Source organism: Balaenoptera ricei, chromosome 19 (assembly GCF_028023285.1).
Source record: "Balaenoptera ricei isolate mBalRic1 chromosome 19, mBalRic1.hap2, whole genome shotgun sequence".
NCBI lineage: Eukaryota > Metazoa > Chordata > Mammalia > Artiodactyla > Balaenopteridae > Balaenoptera > Balaenoptera ricei.
Window position 1 is genome coordinate 14,340,842 of NC_082657.1, and position 14,138 is coordinate 14,354,979.

General features: G+C 53.9%; 1 protein-coding gene across 8 annotated transcripts in view; it reads right to left on the reverse strand.

The window, feature by feature from the left end:
- CATSPERG (cation channel sperm associated auxiliary subunit gamma) overlaps window positions 1-14,138 on the reverse strand; it is a 27,806-nt gene continuing 13,668 nt past the window's right edge. For 6 of the 8 annotated variants that reach the window (XM_059904610.1, XM_059904609.1, XM_059904613.1 and 3 more), the window contains 20 exons: window positions 12,582-12,641; window positions 12,231-12,350; window positions 11,598-11,648; window positions 11,362-11,491; window positions 10,714-10,825; window positions 9,563-9,721; window positions 9,364-9,476; window positions 8,363-8,576; window positions 7,962-8,024; window positions 7,673-7,859; window positions 7,470-7,591; window positions 7,247-7,327; window positions 7,100-7,156; window positions 2,932-3,088; window positions 2,665-2,728; window positions 2,418-2,513; window positions 2,055-2,144; window positions 781-873; window positions 591-690; window positions 1-506 (listed from right to left, as the gene is read on the reverse strand). In XM_059904610.1, the coding sequence (XP_059760593.1) occupies window positions 222-506; window positions 591-690; window positions 781-873; window positions 2,055-2,144; window positions 2,418-2,513; window positions 2,665-2,728; window positions 2,932-3,088; window positions 7,100-7,156; window positions 7,247-7,327; window positions 7,470-7,591; window positions 7,673-7,859; window positions 7,962-8,024; window positions 8,363-8,576; window positions 9,364-9,476; window positions 9,563-9,721; window positions 10,714-10,825; window positions 11,362-11,491; window positions 11,598-11,648; window positions 12,231-12,350; window positions 12,582-12,641 (2,354 nt within the window). In that variant the 3' untranslated portion in view covers window positions 1-221. The remainder of the gene's footprint in view (window positions 507-590; window positions 691-780; window positions 874-2,054; window positions 2,145-2,417; window positions 2,514-2,664; window positions 2,729-2,931; window positions 3,089-7,099; window positions 7,157-7,246; window positions 7,328-7,469; window positions 7,592-7,672; window positions 7,860-7,961; window positions 8,025-8,362; window positions 8,577-9,363; window positions 9,477-9,562; window positions 9,722-10,713; window positions 10,826-11,361; window positions 11,492-11,597; window positions 11,649-12,230; window positions 12,351-12,581; window positions 12,642-14,138) is intronic. The other 2 variants (XM_059904607.1, XM_059904608.1) reach the window with 2 other exon arrangements.

Sequence of the window (14,138 nt, forward strand, 5' to 3'; positions counted from 1 at the left end):
CACAGAAGGATTTTGATATTTTAATAACTTATGTGGCTGAGTGGTACAAACTAATTGAACATGAGTCCTTACAAGGTCCCACAGCTGGTGCTGAAATGCAAAGTGAAAATTCAAGCGAAACAGGGAGAAAGGCCTGGGATGAGGGAGCGACAGGTTGCATGTTCAAAATGGCCCAGGAAACGAGGGATGAGGGTGGGTGGCAGTTGGGGCAGGTAAGAGGCTCAGGATATTGACTTCTTCCTCAAGGTTTCCTTAGTGTCAGTCTTGTTCTCCTCTGCCACCTTGGAGACAACTCTGGAGATGCCCCCAGAGCTCTCCCCAGATTTGGTCCCAGAGGTGTTGCTGAAGGCCCTGGTGTCGGAGGCGGTACTGTAGGTGTAAGATTCCCAGGCGATGATGTTGTTGATCTTCCAGCAGAGGATGTTGCAGACCTTCACCACGTAGGGCGACAGGAGGCAGGAGATGATGTAGAGGATCACCAGACCAACAAACAGGCTGGCTGACACCTGCAGGCACCACACAACAGGCGTGGGTGGGCAGCCTGGGGGCCCCCATCCACCCAGCAGGGCAGCTCCAGGGCAGCCACTCACCATGAGGATGAGGAAGGCCCGCCTGGCACTGAGTGGGAGCCCATGGATGTGCAGCAGGAAGGTGAGCTGGTAGTCGCAGTATGTGCTCTTGTCCACACCTCTGTTGGGGGATGGGGTTCAGGATTGGGGGAGGAGGTGGTCACCCCACAGGAAGCCCCCCTGCCCCACCTGGGCCATGTGTCTGGCTCACCTATTGCTCACCAACACCTTGAAGAAGAACTCGGAGGCAAAGATGCTGTGCGGAATGGTGTCATGGCATGGGGAGTTCTCCAGACAGAGCCACCTGGGGGCCCAAGTTCAGGCACTGGTAGTACAAATCATGCGTAGCACGTGCCAATCCCTGACCTTCCCCTCTACCCCCAAGACTCTGGGTGAGCACTAACTAGGTGCAATCTCCTACCTTTCTCCCTGATTCACTCCTTCACCCACTTTAGCCAATAAGGCTGACTGAGCCCCTACCAGGTGACAGGCTGTTTGTTTACTCATTCATTTCCTCATGTCTTTACACCTCCAGCTGTCAATTCCTCTGTTACTGTGCATTCATCTAGATTATGGATTGTATACCTATTATGTGCCACCTCCTCATTTATTCTTTGCTACCTTTATTCCTTCATCCCACAAATGAATCTGGAGCAGCTACTAGGTACAAAGTCACATCTTCATTCATATGTTCAGTAAACACAGGTCGAATACTGAATAGGTGCAAGTTGGCTACTTTGTTCATTCATTCACTTCCTTCATTTGGTCATGGCATCATTTTCTTCCTTTCATTATTATTATTCCTATCATTATTATAGGGCCAGTTATTGAGGCCCTACATGCTGTTTTTTTTTTTTTTGGCGGTATCTCGCAGCTTGTGGGATCTTAGTTCCCCGACCAGGGATTGAACCCAGGCCCCCCAAGCAGTGGAAGCACTGAGTCCTAACCACTGGACCACCAGAGAATTCCCCCTGTACTAACTTATTCCTTCACTGTTTTATTCATTCATTAATACCTCCATTCAAATGTCAATAAATGCCTACCATGGATGAATTAACTTGTTCATTGTCTCATTCAGCAAATACTATGTTGTCTATTCTGGACCTGGACTATTAGGGAGACAGACCCCACAGGAGACAGTGACAGCTCAGAGGGGTAAGGGCTGGGAAGGAGGAAGCACGGGCAGAGGGGTCAGGGTGAGAATGGGGAACGTACAGGAGGACACGAGAGCAAAACTGTCCCATCTAGAACAGTCAGAAAAGTCCTCCTGGATGAAGTGGCATCTGAACTAAGGCCTGAAGAAAGATTAAGAGGGACCAGTCCTGCAGACAGAGGGTCCAGCTTGTGTAGAGATCAGTCTCATTTGAGGACCGCAAAGGCAGTCAGTGCAGCTTGAGGACCAGGAGGTCTCCCAGAGGCAGAAGGGTTGGACAGGCCCGACAGACTGTGGGGGAGAAGGGGGCGTGCAGTGGGCCCGGCACTCACTCAATGCCTAAACTGTTGTGGGACAGAATGTTGAAGGCTGAGTCCTCAGTGGTCGTTGTGTTTCTTGTGGTCCAGATGAGGCTGTCAGTCCTGTGCAGGAAGGGGTAACCTCAGTGGGGCCGGGGCCTCAGCGGGCAGAGGCCCCAAAGGGAGAGGGGGCAGTGGGGGGGGGGATCAGGTGAGCTGAGCCTCCTGCCGTGGGCGGGGCCGAGTAGGTGGGATGCTAGGAGCCTGGGCTGTGGGCGGGGCCTGAGACACCAAGATGGGCGGGGTTTGCAGCCCAGGGTTGGTCTGCGGCTGGGAAGATGGAGGGGCCTGCAGGGGAAGGAAGGCCGATTATGGGCCCGGTACCACAGGGATTACTTGTCCAGGGGGCTGTTGAAGCGGTAGATATCCTCCTCGCTGTATTCCTTGATGGTGTCCAGGGTGGGCCCGCCGCCCACCACCTTCAGCACGTAGCTGCCGGGAGCAGAGGGGCGCATGGACTGTCCGGAGAACTGCATCACCTCTACCACCCCCACCCCCACTTCCTCCCCCCACTTCCTCCCCCCCCCACCCCCCCGACTCCCCACCTCACTCCTGTCAGCCGCTGCCTCGGCCACGACTTTACCTGCCCTGAAAACTGCCAGAATCTCCCGTCACCAAATCTTGGATCAAGAAGAACGGGTAGAAGACTGTGGGTTCGGAGGAGTTGAGGCGGGGAGGAGAAATTAGCTCGGAAGTGAAGGATGGAGAGGGGAAGAAGGAGAGACGAGTGATCCAAGGGCAAGAGCAGAGGGAGCTGGGCCGTTGAGCGGGCAGGGAGGAAAGGCCTGGGAGGGCAAAGTAGTGGGGGCAGAGGACACTGAACATTGATTGGAGGGGGCTGGACACGCACCGTCGCGGAAGAGGAAACAGGGCATCTCGGGGTCGACGTGCACGCAGTCAAAGTAGTGTTTGTTCTGCAGGCGGTTGTACTCCAGCGTGTAGGTGATGTCAAAGGCAAGGCGCTTGCCTGGGGGGCAGCCGATAAGCACTGGCACCATCAGGTTGCCCTGAATGGGAGGAGAAAAGCCTGGCTCTAGGGGTGGGGCAGGGAAGACACCCCTCCTCCCACTCACACCACCCCTACCTGCCAGGCTCACCCTCACCAGAGGGCAAGGTGATTATTATTATGATCCTTAAAATAATAATAACTGCAAACACTTAAGTAGCTCTTACTATGCACAAGGCACTGAGGAATGGTCTCAGTGCTTTACATATTCAAATTTATTTAATCCTCAGAACAACCTTGTATGATATAGACCATTAATATCTCCATTTTAGAGATGGCAAAAGTGAAGCACAGAGAGGTCAAGTCACTTATTAATTATCCAAAGCCACACAGCTGGTAAGTGGTAGAGCTGGGATTCAAACTGAGACCGGTTGCTTCCAACTGCCTCCAGAATAAGACATACAAAACCACTAACACCTACACCTATGAAGCAGGACTTTCAAGGTTGAGAGAATTCCCTGGCAGTTCAGTGACTGGGACTCCGGGCTTTCACTACCATGACCCAGGTTCACTCCCTGGTCGGGGAACTAAGATCCCGCAAGCCTTGCAGCATGGCAAAAAAATTAGTTCTTAAAAAATAAAATAAAATAAAGGGCTGAGGTTGAGCCTGAATTCTCAGACAGTAGACCTGGGGGAAGCATGGGGTATATGAGGGAAGTAGAGCCCAGGATGGGGGTTAGGGATCTGGGAACCCCCATGACATTGTCACTGGGAATGAAAGACTCCTTCCTGGCCCATTCTGTGGGTAGGGCCCAAGGATTTCACCCAACTGTCAAACATGGACATCTGGACACTGTGGCCTGGGCTTGATGGCTACTGAGGAGAGGGGCCGTAGCCACAGATTAAGCAATTCCCATGCTCGCCTGAGCCAAAGACTTTACACCTATCAGCCACTGAATCACTGGGAGGTCTAATGGGTGTCTCAGATTCAATCTATCCACAGGCCACCTCTGTTTATGGCACCTCATCCCTGCATGTTCAGGCTAAAAAGCCTTGGCCTCATCCTGGAAACCTCTCTTTCTCTCACCCCCACATGCAGTCCATCCAGAAATCCTGTTGTCTCTAAACTTCAAAATAGAGCTATTCTCTTCCCCCAACCCACAACTCCTCTGCTCCACCCTGGCTGGACCATTTCCTCCCTGCTCCCGCCCCTCCCCCCAGGCTGTCCCCCACATGCAGCCAGAGGGACTCTGTGAACACCTGAGCTCTCCTCTGCTCAGATGCCTCCCATGTGACCTGCCCATCACCGCTTTGACCTCATCTCTCTCCACGGTCCTCCCTGATCCAGCCATGCCTGCTCCTCGCTGTTCCTTTAGTCTAACACACGAAGCATACTCCTGCCTGCAGGCCTCTGCCATCTGTCCCCTCTCGCTGACATGCTTTCCGGCACAGAACTGCATGCTCACTTCCTCCCCGACTTCAAGTCTTTGCTCAAATGTTTCCTCCTCGGCCAGGTCTTCCCTGAACCATCCTATGGAAAATGCTAACCTACCCCAGGCCCCCTGCCCACTACTTTTTCTCCTAGCACTCATTGCCTCTTAACATACAATATCTTTTATTTCTCTTGCTTATTATCTGACTCTCTGTTCTGGGTTGAATTGTGTGTCCCAAAAAGATATTAGGACCAGGGAAGTCCTAATTCCCTGGTACCTGCCCATGTGACCTAATTTGGAATAGGGTCTTTACAGATGTAATCAAGTTAAGATGAGGTCACACTGGATTAGGGTGGACCCTAGTCCAATGACCCGTGTCCTTATAAGAAGAGGGAAATTTGGACACAGACACACAGGGAGGAGGCCTTGTGAAGATGGAGACAGAGATTGGAGTGATGCATCTACAAGCCAAGGAATGTCAGGGACTGTCAACGACCACCAGAAGCTAGGAGAGAGCACAGAACAGATTCTCCCTCAGAACCTGCAGAGAGAATCAATCCCAATTTTGGACTTCTGACCGCCATAACTGGGAGAGAATAAACTTCCCAGTTTGTGGCAATTTGTTATGGCAGCCTAGGAAACGAATACACTCCCACCCCCACTAGAACAGCAGCTTCATAAGCTCAGGAATTCTGTTTTGTTCACTGCTGTAACTCCAGCACCTAAAAAAACAGTGCTGGCATGTAATAGGATGTAATAGGTACCCAATAAATATTGGTTGAATGAATGAATACGCTTTAGGGCGCAGGGAGTGAAATCTGTTCCTGGTCTGTCCTCTGGATCCCAGTCTCAGCCCCATTCTCCTCTGTGGGCTGTCTCGGAGCTGGCCTGTTGAGAGATGTCCCAAGCCTCGAGCATGTATTATGTGTAAATTTATTTCTTCCTTCCTTCATCCAACATATTTACAGATTGAGAACCCACTATTTATCAAATTAGTTCCAGTTCCCATTTTTTTCCAGGATGAGGAGCCAGAGAGAGCCTCCAAGCCTTCCAAATACATATACCTCTTGATCTGGTAATGTGGGGGAGGGGAAAGAGAGGGACAAGAAACCCGAAAGGCCCCAGCCTGAGGATACAGAGAAAGAGAAGTCAGACTACATCCCAACTTCAGCACCTCTGTTCCCTTGTCTGCTAAAAAAAAAAAAAAAAAAATCATTGACTTTTTAAAAACTTAATCTTTAGGTGGGTATCATGGTTAGATAGATAGATAGATAAGGTAGATATATACAGGAATACACACACACACACACACACCCATATATATAGTGAAAATTTCACTTCCATTCCCATATTCCAACTGTCCTGCCTCTTCCCTATTCCACGCATAGGGAACCATTATGAGTACTTTCTGGCCCAATTCCCCAGAGTTTCTTCATGCAAATAAAAGCAAACATGAATATATGTTCTCAATTAAGCTCTTTCATGCTAACGTTTTGTATATGCTGTTCCATTCCCTGCTTTTCTCTTTTAAGAATAAAATACACTTTGGAGACTACTCCACATCAGTATGTGGAAATACTTGTCCCCCCGCCCCCCTTTTCTTGGGGGTGGTGTGGTGCGGCTTGCAGGATCGTAGTTCCCTGACCAGGGATTGAACCCAGGCCATGGCAGTGAAAGCACCGAGTCCTAAACACTGGACCGCCAGGGAATTCTGGCCCCCCTGCCCCGCCCTTTTTAAATAGTTGCATAGTTTTCCATCGCATGGATGTATCACCATTTAACCAGTCCCCTATTAATGGACATTTAGGTTGTCTCCAATCTTGCTGTCTTTTTGCATATCAGATTCCCAGAAGGGATGTGCTAGGTCAAAAATGGAGATGTTAACTTTGACTTTCTGGGGTTAAGACAAAGACGAAAATAATGCGTATCACTAAGAATAGAAGGAAATTGTTATTGGGCTGAGGTCAGTCACTCTTCCTTGCATTTGACCCCGAATATTCCATGTAATCCAAGGAGTTGGGAGCTGTTACAAGCCCCTTTTTTTACCTGCCCTGGGTCATACCAACCCAAGAGGAAGAAGCACCAGGGTCTGTCTCCTGGAGAGTGGGCAGGGAAGTGGGTGAGAACAAGGCTTCCTCTACCACTGATTAGTTCCCAGGGTTACTCTGAGCAGATGTCTGCGCCTCTCTGAGCCTCAGTGTTTGCCTCTGTGCAAAGGGGATACTGCATGTGTAAGCAAGTGAAGAACCAAGGACCCAAAGGCTTGAACAAGGCACATGTGAGCAGGCAAAGGAAGAGCGAGGTATGAAGGAAGGGCCAAGCTGGCCCATGTGCCGCCTTTGTCCCAATTGGCAAAAGAAGCCCTGTGTGGCAGATACTTTACTTCCCCTTGCAGAAAAGTATCAGAAGGAACATACAAGTTTATGTACAATCTACACGAAGCAGCCCTTTCTGAAAACACGAATGGATTAAAGGAGGGAGTGGGTGGCTGGGCGGGTGAACGACGAAAATGAACGAGAAAGAAGAAATTAGGAAGGCATTCAAGGGATTCCCAGAAGGAGCCCTCGGGTTCCGCCCTGTTGAGACTCGACCCGACCCCTTCCCTCCCAGCACAGGGCCCAGTACCCCAAGTCCAATACTTGCATGCGGGGCCCCTGGTGCGTGTTCTGGAAGCAGTGCCCGGACGAGCCCACCACCTGTGAGTAGGAGCAGATGATGACTGGTGGACCCCACGGGCCCAGGCTTTTCCCTCATCCGCACCCCTCCCCTCCAGGCTTGGACCGCACCTTGACAAGCATGGAGGTTTTCATGAGGTGATGTCCACTAATGCCCTGATCAAAGCAAAACCTTTTATCACTGAGCGTAACCTGGGGGTGGGGGCAGAAATGAAGGGGTCAGCAGACCAGCGGGCGGACCCAGGGACAGTTCAAATAACCGCGGGCTTCTAACAGGTCCACTGCCTCAGTAGCTCCGCCGTCACCTCAGCTCCTCCCCTCCACCTGGTCTCACCCAGAAAAGCACCGAGTTGCGATTAACAAGGACCTTCTCCTTCACCACCGCCTCGATGCAGCCCGGGTCGGCCAGCACCACAGCCAGGCCCACCTGGCTCTGCACCTGGAAGGAGGCGCCTGCTTGGAGCAGAGGGAGGGGTCAGGGCGCCGCACCCAACAGAAGCCCCGCCCCTCAGGCTCCACCCGGCCCCGCCCACAGACCGTGCGCGGGCTCCGGCTCCCGGGCGGTCAGGAAGACCGAGAAGCGGTAGCTGGTGCCCTTGTCCAGGAAGATGCGCTCGGGCAGCTCGTTCTCAGCCTTAAGGTCGTAGATCTTTTCGTAGCTGGCCATGTCAACGTGCACACTGCCCGCGCTCCGCCAGTTGCTGGCCAGGTAGAAGTAGTAATCCTGGGGGACGCGATGCGGGACAAAGACAGTGCCCGGACAGGGGGACGGTTAGGGGGGTTCCGGGCTCGGCCCTCCCACCGATTCGCCACCCTCTCCACGCACCTGGTCCTGCTTCTTGTTCTTCCACCAGCGCCATGTGGGGTCGTGCACCGGGTCCGCATATGGCTGCGGGGAACGCCGGCACCTTGATGGGGGCCAAGGGGCGTGCCCAGGCAGGCAGTATCCTCCGAGCCCTTCCTAGCCTCATTCCCAGGCCCTGCCCCTGAAAGCGGCCGCAAGCCCCGCTTTCAGCCCGACCGCCACACCCCCAAAGCCATCTCCCCTGAGCCGTGCTCGACCCCCTCTCCAGCCCGCCTTAGCCTCGGACGCACCGAGGCGGCTCTGCTCTGCTCCGCCCTCCGCGGCGGTTCTCCCGGCCACGCAGGCCTTGCCTTCTACGCCTCTGTGGTCCCGCCCCACCCAAGACCCGGCCCGGATGGTCCCGGACGCCGCCAGGCGCCCACCTTGTCGTACTTCGAGTGCAGCCAAAGCAGGTAGTAGACGAGGCCCTGATAGACAGCGAGCGAGTTGTCGCTGTGGAAGCCCCAGGGCTCCAAGACGCGCGGCGGCTGCGCCCGGTAGCGCTCCTGGCGCGTGTAGATCTGCGGGTTGGGCAGGTCCCGCAGACGCATCACCGTGAAGGGGCAGAAGTTGGTGAAGGAGAGCGTCAGGTGGCTCCTGAGCGGCGGTAGTGGAGGACGGCGGCTGACTCTTCCGTGCGCGCACCGGGAGCCTCCGCAGGCCCCCTTACCACCCCTGCGCTGCTGACTACCCAAGGCTAATCCATCCCTGCCCTTCCTCCTCAGCCTCAGCCCCTGGTGCCCCTGCACACGTTCACGTGGTCGGCCCTCGGCCGCACAGGCCAGAGTCCTGGACCTCATCCTAGACTCGCCCCCGCCCCCTCCACGGTACTCAGCCTCCAAAGTGTCCTCCCCCTCCCCCTCCCCCTGCTGCCTCCCTGGGCTCCTCTGCAGGTGAGCAGAAGAATCACTGCTGAACACAGGAAAATCTGAGCATGGAGCCCCTCCCCTTAGTACCATCGTGGTTCCCCAGGCCCCTCAAGATGAAGTCCAAGTTCCTCCCTGTGACCACCAGGCTCACCTTGTCCACCCCGCCACCACTGCACTCTAGCAGCACCGCACTCTCTCTCAGTTCTTTGATCAGCCAATCTCCTTTCCTCCTGGGGGCCTTGGCACATGTGGTTCCCCCTGTCTGGAACACCCTGCTCCATGCTATCACCTGGTCAATTCTTCCTCACCCTTCAGGTCACAGCTCATGCACCTCTTCCTCCTTGAAGCCCTCCCTGATGCACCCTGTCCCCAGGCTGGGTCAGACCCCTCCTTTGAGCCCAGCGGTTGTCACTGGGGATGGCTTGGTCTCCACCCCACCCCCATCCCCCGAATGGGAGCTTCACACAGGCAGCGCCTAGGGCTCTGACTGCTGCTGTGGTCCAGTATCTTCTCACCCTTGCCGTTCCAAGAGGTAGTCGTTGCTGATCTGCTGGTACATCAGAAGCTGCTCCACAGGCACAAGCCTCTTGATGAGCCTGCCCTGCTGGTGGTCTATAAGGTACACCAGCTGCAGCGAGAAGGCAGGGCCACATGAGCGGGTGTCAGCCGCCCTGCAGCTTCCCCATGTCTCCCCCATAGCCCCCTGCTTAGCACCTGGTACAGTTTGTTGTCTTCGTAGAAGAGGGTGACCATGGTCTCATTGGGGGCGTAGAGAGAGGACTGCTGCATCACCTGTAGGCTGACGTGCACCTCCCAGCCCCTGGACGGGAACAGCTTGTACACCTGGTAGCTACCCTCCAGGAGGTACCAGATCTGGGGGTGAGACAGCCGGGTGTGTGTGTGTGAGGGCCATGGGCCCTGTGACCCCCACCTCTCGCTCTGCCGAGTGTGTGGGCCCCAGTCCCTGAGGGGTGAAGCGTGGGAACTCACCTCCAGCTGGGATCGGGTAAGACATTTCTCTACTCCCCAGACCCAAACACCTCTGCTTACAGCCCTCACTTGCCATGATAAATTTCTTCAGTGTTTTAGTCTGCTTGAGTTTCTATTACTTGCAATGTAACCATTCCTAATATATACACCCCCTGGAGGCCTGGGATCCGAGGAATGAGCCCTCGTTTTTCCTTCTCACTCTTTGCACCCTCCATGGTCTCACCATCCCCTTGGCCTCAGTTTCCCATCTCTGCACTATTGCCCACCGTCTCATCCCCCAACACATTTTGCTTTAGATCTCACCTCCTCCTTAGCTTCAACCTGGAGGATCCCCTCCAGCCTCCAGCATGTCCCCCCTCCACGTGGCCTCCTCTGTGAAGCCCTCGCTGACACACACACCCCCAGACCGGGTCTGAACTTCCACAGGTGCTGTTTTCCGCATTGCAGCCCTGGCTACTCTGAACCGTCACAGTCTGGGAATGAGTCCATCTTCCCAACTGGACTGGGACCCTGTGAGGGCAGGGCCCAGCACTGATTCATTGGCCACTGTGTCTCCAGCACTGGATCAGGCATACAGTAAGTCCTCAATATTTATGAACTGAACTGCACGATGGAATGAAAGAGGACCCCCTCTGGAAATCACATCATGACTCTGAGCCCAGGTTTTTCACTCTGCTGAGTGACTTTGGAAAGGTACTTATCCTTTTTGAGTTTGAGGGTTCTCAGCTATAAATGGAGCTTTCGTTGCCCTTCCCCTGGGTCCCTGAAGATGTTCCCTCTCCTGGGCCCCTTCACCCTGACAGGGGAAGAAGGGAAACCCTTGGGATTTGCGGGGTGGGCAGAAAGGAAGTGGGGAGAGGGGCAGGGCAGCCCACCTCCTCAGTCTCTGTGACAATAGCCGTGTCCCCATAGAACGAGTTGACCAGGTACTTGATGGACAGCTCCTTGGGGAAGTCCGCCAGGTAGATGAAGTTTTCACTGTTATAGCTGCAGGGGCAGAGGTGGGAGGTAGGGGCACCAGGCAAGGCCCTGGGGAATATCTGCTTCCCCAACTAGGCCTGACACGATGCAGGAACCACCTACTCAGTTCTCCACCAGCCTGTGAGAACATGCAAAGGAGGCCTGGGACTCTAGTTTCTGCCCCCCACTCCAAACCCTCTGGCTGACCTGCCCATCAGTAAACAGGAAGGTTCAACCAAACTGGCAGTTTGCCAACAGCCCATAGAGTTGGCTCTGGGACCCCTGGATTCCTGAGGGGTGAAAAGCATCCTTACCTTTCCCCAGACAATGCCCTTCTATTGCTCACATAGGTTAGGTCCTCATATCAGGTTTCATCTAAGAAAGGGCTCCCAGCTTTAAAATATCAGCTTCCCCCATCCCATCTCTGCCCACCCCAGCCCATTTTTCCCCCATCACAGTCCTGATAACTTCTGGACTTGGGCATACTCTGAAAACTTGGTGACTTCATAAAGGACCCCCACCCTAGTGGGGTTGGGGAGGCCAACTTGTACCCGGCCCCATACCTCTGCAGGAGGAAGTTGCCCCAGATGAACAGCAGGTTGTTATACGGGTTGTAGGACATGCCCTTGGGTACCATCGGGAAGTTGGTGTAAGACTCTGTCCCTAGGATCATCAGGAACTCCAGGCCTCGAGCTGGCAGGGGCAGAGGCAGAGTGGACACAGCAGTGAGATGGGGTCACTTGGGCCCCTCCTAGCCCCCCCCCCCACTTTTTCAGCCCCCTCTGCCCTCCCCTCCTACCGTCAGGGATGAATTCCGGGATGGTGTAGAGGACAACCAGGTAATCACTGACTACAGGTGGGGAAAACACAGCAAAAATCTCCTGAGGCCCTGAGCTTTCAAGACCTGAAACTGAGCAGGTCCCCAGCTCCCCAACCCCTCCCAAAACCCTCCAACAGCTTCCCATTTGGGCCCATTAATCTTTAGAATTTCTTTATGTGAATTATAAAAAGACACTTCCTCTGAGAGGATACAGTCCTGTTAGGGCAGAGGACTTGCCTCCTCTGACTCCTTGGCTGGGGAGTGCCAGGCACAGTCTAAACAGCTGTACACGGCAGCCCTATTCTCACTTCATCAAATCAAATCAAATCTCCTTATTGTGAGCCACAAGGCCCTTCCAGGTCTGGCGTCTGCCCACGTCTCCAATCTCTCTCCTCCCCCTTTCCCCTCTGTTGTAGTCTCATTGACTTCCTCTCAGGTTCTTCAGCCCAGACGGCCTGTTCTCCACCACTGCCCCTTACCTAGCAGTGGCACGAGCAACATTTCCTTCCAGCTGTCTGCTGGGCACAGATCGCAAAGGATGGGCCCACAGTTCACACTCCGAGCTCCTGCCCCTTCCCGCTCAGCCCCCCCACCCCGGGGTGCCCCATTTACCCAGGTCATAGCTGACCACCTGGAAATACTTCCTGGTGGAGGGGTCTTCGATCTCCACCAGCAGCAGTAGATTGTAGTCACCAGCAATGAATACGGCCCAGGTTATGGAGCAGTTGACAACTGGTAGGGAAGGCAGAAGTCCAGAGCAGCCCCCAGATCCCGTCCTTCTCCATGGTCTCTGTGACCGCCACATCTATCCCAGTGACTCTCCACCCATCCCCAAGAAATTGCCCATCCTGTCCTGTGACCTCTCCCACCCTCCCATGCTCTCCCACACCTTCGATTCCCCTTCAACCCCCCCAAACCCACCCCACCCCCTGCCCACTACAGACCCATCTGGGACCCGGGTACCTAGTATCCCACTGCACACGGACCGCTGCCTGGGCAGCAACTCGAAGGACACATGGCCATCTGCAGAGCAGGGCAGGTCAAAGCTCAGGCCCTTCCCAGCCCATCTGGCACCCCACCACACCGGCTCTCCAATTATGCCTGTGCCTCCTTCTTAGTCCCAGGATTCCCTGGGGCAGCTCTCACCCAACTGGCCTTTCAGTCATTCACAACTGGCCTATCAGAATATGTCTGCCTGGACTTCCCTGGTGGCACAGTGGTTAAGAATCCACCTGCCAATGCAGGGGACACGGGTTCGAGCCCTGGTCGGGGAAGATCCCACATGCCACCGAGCAACTAAGCCCATGCGCCACAACTACTGAGCCTGCACTCTAGAGCCCACGAGCCGCAACTACTGAGCCTGTGCGCCACAGCTACTGAGCCCACACGCCGCAACTACTGAAGCCTGCGCGCCTAGAGCCCCTGCTCCACAACAAGAGAAGCCACCACAATGAGAAGCCTGCGCACCACAACGAAGAGTAGCCCCCACTCGCTGCAACTAGAGAAAACCCACGCGCAAGAATGAAGACCCAACACAGCCAAGAATAAATAAATAAATACATACATACATACATACATACATACATACATACATTCTTCTAAAAAGTTAAAAAAAAAAGAGAATATGTCTGTCTCTGGTCACAGTAATTGGCTCAGGTCTGAGCATGTGACCCAGAATGGGCCAATCAGAGTGCACCCTGGGATTTGTGCTAGAGCCAGTGGGGAAGAGTCCACTCACACTCTCTCAGGGTGACTCAGACTGGTGGGACATGTGAGCCCCAAGTTCCTGGAGGCCATCTCTAACCCTCGTGAGGGGAGTATCTACCTGAAAATGAAGCCAAATCACAGGGCTAATAATGATAAACCCTTGAATGTCCCCAGCACTCTCCTAAGACCTTTATATATGTCAACTTATTTAATCTTTATATCAATACAATGAGGCAGGTACTAGTACTATCAGCTCCATTTTGCAAATGAGGATATGAAACCAAAAAGAGAGGTTAAGTCACCTATCCAAAGCCGCAGGTGACTTGAGTTGGGTGTGTTAGAGCAGTCTCTCTCCAGAACCCGTGCTATAATCCCTATGCTATACTACCTTGCCAAGAGATAGAGTCCTGAGGATATACCCTGTAAGCCCCTGAATCCAGCTATGCCTGACGTTGGATCCTGGTCTTCTCATTTATATGTCTACAAATTTTTTATGCTTAGATGATTTAAAAAAAAAATTTTGGCCATACCGTGCAGTATGTGAGGATCTTATTTCCCCAGCCAGGGATCGAACCTGCACCCCCTGCAGTGGAAGCCCGGAGTCTTAACCACTGGACCGCCAGGGAAGTCCCGGCTTAAGTGATTTTTGAATTGGGCTTCTGCCCTTTGAAACCAAACACACTGTGAAAGATACATAACACACCCCAAGCCCTGCCCCTACAAAGGCATAAACCCATATCGACTCACAGGGAGAACCTCCAGCCTGGGACCCCTCCTGAAGGAATATGGTGAGGGGTGAGGGCCTGGGGTCAG